This window comes from Penaeus monodon, chromosome 38, assembly GCF_015228065.2.
Source record: "Penaeus monodon isolate SGIC_2016 chromosome 38, NSTDA_Pmon_1, whole genome shotgun sequence".
NCBI classification, from domain to species: Eukaryota; Metazoa; Arthropoda; class Malacostraca; order Decapoda; family Penaeidae; genus Penaeus; species Penaeus monodon.
In genome coordinates, this window is record NC_051423.1 from 23,933,705 (window position 1) to 23,943,704 (window position 10,000).

At 36.9% G+C, this 10,000-nt stretch overlaps 1 protein-coding gene across 1 annotated transcript in view; it reads left to right on the top strand.

Annotated features, from left to right (window-relative positions):
* The window catches only part of LOC119596981, a 47,172-nt gene that overhangs the window by 8,251 nt on the left and 28,921 nt on the right, over positions 1-10,000 (top strand). Inside the window, exon 2 of the mRNA XM_037946390.1 lies at positions 9,262-9,279. Coding sequence (XP_037802318.1) covers positions 9,262-9,279 — 18 coding nt within the window. The remainder of the gene's footprint in view (positions 1-9,261; positions 9,280-10,000) is intronic.

A 10,000-nucleotide genomic window follows, 5' to 3' on the forward strand; every position in this document is an offset into this window, starting at 1 on the left:
GATAATAATAGTTGTTTTAAAGTGTAGTATTACCAATAGTAGTTGTTGTATATAGATGTAGTAGCTATTAATACTAATATATATGGGCATGACAGTAGTAAGGATAATAATGGTAGTTGTAGAAGTAATGGTAATATTTTTTTCAGTGATATTAGTAGCATTAGTTGTAGTTGCAGCTCTTGTCGTAATCAGGTATACTAGTGTTAGTAATAATACCTATATCCATAACAACAGTAGTAATGAGTGTCACTTTTTCAACTATCGTTGCAGTAGATGACTTGTCATGGTAATGGTAACAATACTAACAGTGTATGTAGTAATAATGTTAATATATGTAACAGACGTAACAAATGTAGTAATAGTAGTAATAGCAATGCTTATTCTTTCTGTAATAATAACGATGATAGGATAGGACAAATAGATAATAAACTATCTCGGAGTATATGTTATTATTTTTATATCTTTATTTTTTAGGAAACTTAGTTACTAGTTTTTGAAGAGATACCTCGTAACTTAGCGTAGTGGGGGTTCTGTAATATTTATCTTTTATAATAATAATAATAACAAAAAATAAAGATTAAAATGATAATGATAATGATGATTGCAAACTCGCAAAAATAGCGATTATGTACACAGTTGATCACCAGGTGTATATATAGCCTCACCTGCAATGAATATTCCTCATCATACATCAATATTGCAACAGCTGGAGTTGCTTGTCAAGCCGTTGCCTTGTTGACCGGTAGTCTGTCAAGGAGGGTGGGGATAGGTGGCGGAATATATCTTATGCACACACATTCATGTATATACAGTCACATACAATCACGGATAAAACAAATCTTCGTAGATAGATTAATGCAGGCTTTCGAATCTTCATTTGCGGATCTGATTTTGTTCGTGACTGCACTTGCATATATACAAGAAGAAAAAGAGGGAGTGTTTAACAGACGAGCAAACAAATACGGACGTATGCAAAGGCACAGTATTATACACGTATATTTGCATTTCTACAAACATAGGCACGCATATTCACACACTAACACACGCACATATATATGGATATAAGTATAAAGACACACACACACGTGCATGTATACACACCGCCCACGTATACAGACACAGACACACACATACACGCCCCCTCCCAGACACACACACAAGCCCCCTCCCACACACAAACACACCCTTTCCCGCACACACACACGCCCTCACACACACACACACACACACACACACACACACACACACACACACACACACACACGCCCCCTTCCCACCCACCCACACACACACACGTATACTCCCTAATCACACACAGATAGGCTTATTAACACGTTCTTATTAGCCGACGTTAACCAAGTCTGTTTATACACTATGAGGAGAAATATTCACCTGCGCTTAGTGATATCCTCTCCAACCTGTCTTGTGGAATGTCTATTTGCTTTACGAACGGAAGTGAAGGTAAAAGGCTTGAGAATGTAGAATGATACGAAGGTGCTATTAATGATTAAGGAGGGGGTTGTGGGTGGGGCAGAGGAGGGAGGGAGGGAGGGGCAAAGGAAGGGTGGAAGGGAGGTGAAATTAGGGAGGGGGAAGGAAGGGAAGGAGGGATGGAAGAAGGGAGGAGGTGAAATTGGTGGAGGGGAAGAGGAGGGTGGGAGGGCGAAGGTGAAATTGGAGGAGGGAGAAGGAAAGAAGGGAGGGAGGGAGGAAAGGAAAGAGGTAGAAGGAGAGGGAGGAGGGGAAGTTAGGGGTTTCGGGAATTGATAGAGGGTAAAGAGAGGTGTGAGGGAAGGAGGGAGGGACATTTTGGGGTTTGGGGGTTGTGGGAGGGGGAGGGGGGAGGGGGGAAGGTGGGGATTGTGGGGAAAGGGAGGTGGGGTAGGATTTAGAAGAAGCGGAGAAATCATTATCATTATCATTATCATAATTGTAATCATAATTATTATTATTATTATTATTATTATTATTATTATTATTATTATTATTATTATTATTATTATTATTATTATCATTATCATCATCATCATCATCATTATCATCATTATTACTAACATTATTATTATTACTATTATCATGATAATCACAGTCATTATTATTATTACTACAATTCCATTTTCTACGCATTTTAAACCAGCGCAATGCGTAGCTAAAGATTAATTTTTTTTTTTTATTTTTTTTTTTTTTTTACTATTTATAAATGAAAATAATGTCCAATAATGTGCATCCTTTATCTATTTATCTATTTTTTCATTCATTTATTTTTTTTTTCCCGATCTTCTGGAACTTTTTTCATCTGTCGAAGAAAAACTGTTCACGTGCAGGTTTCTGAGCCATAAATCTTTTGCAACAAATATCTATTGCAAGGAGGCAACAACCGTCCTCTTTTTCTTTTAAATGTTCTGGTTCAGCTGCTTGCAACGGTTCCATCTTCTTACTTACGAAGACTATTTTTCGGTAATGCTATATTTTTGTGTCTTTTTTTTACCATTTTTATTTATTTTTTTGTAGATTTTTTTTTTCCTTTCTTTCTTTATTTATTTCTCTCTTTCTTTTTTCTCTCTTTCTTTCTTTTTTCTTTCTTTCTCTCTCTCTCTTTCTTTCTTTCTTTCATTCTGTCTTTCTTTTTCATTCTTTTTCTTTTTTTGAATGTATTGGGATGATACTTGTAGTTTCCTCCTTTGAAGATTCCTAACTGAATTTGAAGCCAATTTTCCAAAACACTGAGTATTTTTCAAAAAAAAATCCTCTTTTATCAGTAGGAATCACTTTTTTTCCCTTTTTTTTTTTTTTTTTTTTTTGCTTCAGTGTAACTTCATATTCCGATATCCGATTTTTTTCCCTCTCTTTTCTTTTCTTTTCTTAATCATACGCATCAAATTAATCGAAAAACTTTGTTAACAATTATCAACATTATTTCTCATCACTTCTTATAAATAAATCTGCTTAAGACGTATCCTGTTGTGAGGAGACTGCAATATCATGTTTATCCTTATTTCATGCAAAATTGTTCAAGTTTATCTATACTTTCCTTTCACCTAATCGAAGTTCAGCGCTGGATATGTTACATAATACATCGCTCGCATTAATTCCTTGTATATTAAAATAAATAAATAAATAAACAAACAAATAGGGTCTAGTTTTTTTTTCATTTTCTTTTTTTGGGACAGTATATATATTATAATCGAGTCAATGATATAAAAAAATCTAGGAAATTTAACATTTGTCTTTTGAACAAGGATATATGAATGGTAATCACCACCATCAACATAATAATAATGAGAATCATAAAAAGAATTTTGAATTAGGTATCAACAGGGAGAGAGTTGCAAAGATCTGAACGTAAAAAAAAAAATAAAAAAAGACACCATAAAGATCAGTTCACGATTTGTCAATTTGCATGCAGTAGTGGCGGCCCGAAACTGCTTGACAAGTATTGCGCGATTGTGGAAGTGGAAATGACACGAAATGACACTTAACTAGTCATCTCTTGGTCTCCTGAAAGTCTGTTTTTCGAGAGATTCTTTATCATAACTAAACACTTTTTCTCTATTTTGGTTTTCTTCTTTGCATCCTATTTGAGCAGATAGATTGTACATTCCTTCACTTGCTGTAAATTTACCTCTTCTGTGTCCTTCTTTTCTTCGGCTTTGTTGATATAACAGTAATGTCTAATTCGTTGTATTCACTTTTTTTTATTCGATTTTGGACTATCACCAGCAGGAAATTTACAATACGCAGTAAACTCGTAGCCCCCGCTTAACGTACAATATTCAATAAGCTCGTATCCCTAGCGCAACTTACACTATTTAATAAGCTCGAATCCCCAGCGCAACTTACAATATTGAATAAGCTCGTATCCAAAGCGCAATTTACATTATTTGATAGGCTCGTACTTCCGGCGCAACTTATAGTATTTAATAAACTCGTATCCCCTCCGCAACTTACAATTGGCAATAAGCTCGTATCCCCCAAGTAATCTCATATACGTTATAAGCTCGTTTTAACGCCAAAGAACTTTGTTTTTTCGGTACGTTTTCTTAACTAATTGGATACTTTCCCCCTACATAAACCATGGTCCAATTTGGGGTTACGAATGCCCGTACTCTCAGGTAAACATTTAAACAATGAGCCAGAACACTGCAAATCTTTTCTGCGTTGGTGTTATCAATTATATTCTTGTTTTGTGTTCATACTTTCAGATCAGGCATGAGCAATATACAATTAATCTTCCCTTTTTGCCATAGTTGAGATAATGGCTTCTTCTGGTTTATTATTGTTGAAAAGGGAACTTCAGAATACCAACGATGAGGAGAGGTAATGAATTATGCCTCGGGCTTCTTGTACTCAGTAACTACTCTCATTATCATGATCATTCTCACTATTGATTGCTGTTATTAATTACTGTTGTTTATGTTATCGTTGTTATGATTACCATTGTTGGATTTCATTGGGACGATCACTCCCAGACGCAAGTTTACACGTATTTTGAAGGACGCTTATACTGTGTCATGCAAATGCAAAAATGCATCCACTCACATATACTAACACTTATATATACATACATGTATATTTATTCAGCATACCCACAAACACACACACTCACACGCACACACACACACACACACACACACACACACACACACACACACACACACACACACACACACACACACACACACACACACACACATATATATATATATATATATATATATATATATATATATATATATATATATATATATATGTATATATATACAATATATGTATATATATATATATATATATATATATATATATATATATATATATATATATATATATATATATATATATATATATATATATATATATATATATATATATATATATATATGTACGTGTGCTTTTACATACACCCACCCATCCACACATCTACATATAACCCAGAGGAGACAAAAGTGGGAAGTGTTTGTCGTCATTTTGGCATTTCTGTGTAGGAGTTCTGAGCCTTTTGGCAATCAGGTGCAATCACCTCTCTCAACATCTTGCCACAGCACGCGGAACGCCCGAAGGGAAAGACTTAAGTGTCTGATAAGGAGGATTTTTTTTTTTTTTTTTTTTTTTTTTTGGTGGTGGTTTGATCTTGTGCTTACAGTGTCGATTATTAAGGTTTCGGGTTATATCCGATATCCCATAACAAATAAATTAGAAATGATTTTTTTTTTAATTAATAATTTATCTTCGTTTTGGTAAGGACGCAAGAGGTAGTGGGGACATTAGCGGGAGAGAGGAGAGAGGGGAGGAGACAAAGGAGTAATTAGGGGAATAAGAAAGAAGAAGGAAGAGAAGAAGAAGAAAAAGAAGAAGGAAAAGAAGAAGAGTAAGAATCCGGATAAGGAGAAGAGGGGGGGGGTTTGCGGAGGGTAGGGGATAAGGAGGGGGAAGAAGAAATAGCGGGAATACAAGAAAGTGAGGAAGGAATATAAAAGCAAAGAGAATCATGCGAATAAGAGACAAAGGGAAAAGGGGGAAGAAGCCGAGGATTCCGGAAAAGAGAAGAAAAAAGCGTGGAGGATGAGGAAAAGCTAGAAGTAGGAGATAAGAAAGAAAAAGAAGGAAGGGGGAGAGTTAGAAGGAAGATAACAAAAAGGAAGGGAAAATGCAAAGGAAAGAGAGAAAGTGGAAGAAGAGGAGGATTCCAGATAGAGGAAGAAAGAAGAGGCAGAAGGTAATTTCTGGATAAAAAGGAGAGAGAAGAAAGAGGGAGATGATGAGTACTGAAATAAGAGGAAGGAGAGAGAAGAAAGAGGGAGATGAGGAGTACGGAAATAAAAGGAAAGGATGGGGAAGAAAGAGGGAGATAAGAGAGATAGGAAGAGGAAGAGGTGAGAAAGAGGAGCGAATTCGTCTCCTTAGTCTGGCAGTCAGTAGCAGGTGCGAGTGTGTGTGTGTGTGTGTCTCGCTGATATGACTGCTCCTGTAAGTTGAAGAGGGAGGAAATCCTGTTAGCTTCTACTTTTGGGATTCGCACACATTTCATTTGCGTACATACAAGCACTTATATACACACATACACATGAACAAACAAGTACAAGTACACATAAGTACACGCAAGTACACAAACGCACGTACACAATCACACATACACACACATTTATATAACTGCCATAAAACAAATAAATAAATAAACGTTATTCGTCTCTCAATGCCAATTACCTACGGAATATTTGTCACTTAACCCTATACGTAAGGCGAAGCAACAAACGCCAGGTCAAACCAGGTCACCCCTTTAAATATCACATCCGGTCATACTGCCAAGTCCATATTTCGAGGAATGACCTGTTATGCAACCCAGGTACTGTGGGTGGGGTTAATTAATCGCTTTCTCAACCTTGGCGTAGTTGGGCGTCGGTGGGGGTAGGGGGGGAGACCTCATGACGTAGGTGTGGAGGGGTGTGGAGGAGTGGGGGGAGGGCAGAGGGAAGTAGGGGGGAGGGGAGATGCCGGTAGGGTGGTGGGGAGTGAGAGTAAGGTAGGAAGAGGCGAATGAGAGAGAGAGAGAGAGAGAGAGAGTGTGTGTGTGTGTGTTTGTGTGTGTGTGTGTGTGTGTGTGTGTGTGTGTGTGTGTGTGTGTATGTGTGTGTGTGTGTGTGTGTGTGTGTGTGTGTGTGTGTGTTCGTGTGTATGTGTGCGTTTGTGTCAATGTTTGTGTGTGCATAGCAAGTATACATGACATGCAAAACATGTACGCATCCTTGCCCGCACACAGAAGGAAAGAGAAACAGACAGGCTGAACAGGGAAAAGTTTCCAACAAATATACATCTGATCCCGAATCAAGAAGGACACATAATGCCTACGACCCGTTTTTTCAATAAACTTTGGTAGCAAATATACGAGAAAAAAAGTTGAGATCTTTGATTACAATTCGGAATCTTGCTTTATTGGAGTTCCGATCAAAAGGCTGTTAGAAGTTTCTTGATTTTTATTTGTAGGAGTAGAATATATATATATATATATATATATATATATATATATATATATATAGATAGATAGATAGATAGATAGATAGATAGATAGATAGATAGATAGATATAGATATAGATATAGATATATAATAATATATGATATATATATATATATATATATTTGTGTGTGTGTGTGTGTGTGTGTGTGTGTGTGTGTGTGTGTGTGTGTGTGTGTGTGTGTGTGTGTTTATATATCTATCTCTATTATCTATTATATATATATATATATATATATATATACATATACGTACACACACACACACACACACACACACACACACACACACACACACACACACACACACACACACACACACATATATATATATATATATATATATATATATATATATATATATATATATATATATATATATATATACATATACATTTAAAGCAACATTTTGTACCAGACCTGAAAAATATCTAAATCTGATTTATATTCGATAACAATTCTACATGCATTCAAAACTGTGCATTCTATTTCACAACACGTGTTTATTCGACGAAAAGAGTAAAGACAAGTACATACACACGCACACAGAACAAAGCCCACATGGAGAAACGATTTAGATTTTAAAAAATCAAATGATGGAATGTTGAGGCTGAAAACTGAACATACAGATTATTCACGGATATGATTTTGTTTGTCTATGCAAAAAGTTACTTGAACCTTAAATTGTTCCCTATATTGCAAGTGATATGCTTATAGTTTCCTCTGTTGCATATGCACGTAGGGGTGTGTATGTAAATGTTGATGTGTGTCTTTTAGATAGTTTTGCTGTGTGTGTGTGTGTCTGTATGTTTGTACATGTGTGTGTGTGTGTGTGTGTGTGTGTGTGTGTGTGTGTGTGTGTGTGTGTGTGTTTGCAGTATGTGTTCTGTATGTATATCTCTGCCTGTTTTGTATAATGTGTATATATGCCAGTATGTGCTTGCATCCATATGTACGTTTGCCTATGTGTATGTGAATGTAAGTGTACCTCATTTCCAAGTGAGCTTTGAGTGTGTGTGAAAGGTGGAAGTGCAATTTAAACACCTGCAGAAGTATGTGCATTAATGTAAATCTCATGCACGAATAGGATTGGTTAGAGCTCACCTACCTCGCAAAGGACCATGTATGTTTAATGAAGCTATCGGTGTCAGGAACATGTTGGGGAGGGAAGGAAATGTGGAGAGGGAAGAGGGGGGAAGGAGGGAGGGAAGGGAAGGTAGAAAGGAGGAAAGAGGGTGGGGAGGGAGGGAGAATTAGGAAGGGGAGGGGACGGAGCGAAGGAAAGGCGGAGAGGGAAGGGCGAAGGAGGAAAGAGGGGGAGGAGGGAGGGAGGGAGGAAAGAGGGGGAGGAGGGAGGGAGGAAAGAGGGGGTGAGGGAGGGAGGGAAGGAACGGAGGGGCAGGGAAGGGAAAGGAGGGAGGGGGAAGAAGGAGTTTAGGAGGGGCGGAAGGAGAAGGCGGAGAGGATAAGCCGCGGAATAGCCGTGTTTGCTGAACACTCACACGGGTGTAAGGGTGAAGAGAGAGAGAGAGAGAGAGAGAGAGAGAGAGAAAGTGAGAGAGACAGACAGAGAGACAGAAAGACAGAGAGAGAGAAAGTCAGAGAGACAGACAGAGAGACAGAAAGACAGAGAGACAGACAGAGAGACAGATGCAGAGAGACAAAGGGAAAGAGAGAACAAATCTGGATAGAGTAGATATGTAAATAGATGGAAAAATAAATATATAGACAGATATATAGATAAATGGTTAGATAGATAGATAGACAGATAAATAAATAGATAGATAAATGGTTAGATAGATACACAGATAGATAGAAGTAGACAGGATATAAAAAATGGGGCAGAGGCGGTGCCAAGAGAGCTTATAAGACATATCTCGTCGTTAGTTATTGCATGATGAAGCATTTTTTTCCGTACTTTTTCGATGACAATAGATCCTTGACATTTTGAAAGATGAATTTTGTAGTATACTCACCCCCTTGCTAATCAGCGAATGAGTCATAACTGATATACAATACACGAAGTCACACTACTATTAGGTTAGACAATGTGATTGTTGCATGTCATCGTAAGCAGGTTAGGTTATTACGGTCTGTGTTATTCTGTGTGTTTGCTATTCGTCCATTTCCTTGCAGAGTGATTTATTTATTTGTGTAATGGACCTGCACAGTGTGCATTGTCAGTAACATGACATTTTATAAACATTTTGTACATAATCTTTGCTTTACTAATTTCTTTTTCTTTTACTTTTTAGCTCACAGAGTGTTGAAAGGTAAGTGGATTTCAAAAGTATTTGATATAAGATACTGAAGCAGATAGTTTGCAATATGTACTATAGCTAACAGACTGTTCATTAAAAGAAAACTAATCAAAAATCAAAAAGAATATTTTGAAATTTGGGACAGACAAAACACCACATAAACCCAGCAGGCCAATAAGCGAGTTAGTGAAATGCGGTGGACAAAATCCGTAGAGTTATTGTTTCATCCATAAAGAAAAAGAAAGAAAAAATCGTTTAGCTTTTGTTCTGATAATATCATATCATTTTAATGAGAACCTTGGTAGTCATTGTTTCCACATTTTATTTTCAATACCATACGGGGTATTTTTTTTCTTTAAAATATAATTCACTCTTAATCTAAATCCGAAAAAAATTCAACATATTATCCCTCCTTACTTTCGGCATTTACATTCTATTCATAGTTTGCCTTCTGTCCCTCCCCTTTAGTATTCCACCCACACACACGAGCACAGTATATGGAACAGACTCAACAGGCAGAAAAGTTTAAGTCTTATCAATAACACTAATTTTTCGCAAGAAGAGGTACAGGAGGAGGACAAGGAGGGGGAGGAGGAAGACATGGAGGAGGAGGAGGAGGGAGAGAAAGAGGAGGAGGAGGAGATGATAATAATGGCTTGATACTATGATAACTGCGAATGATAACAATAAAAGTGTTGCACTTGGTGAAAAGAAGGTTGTTAGATTTGCAAGA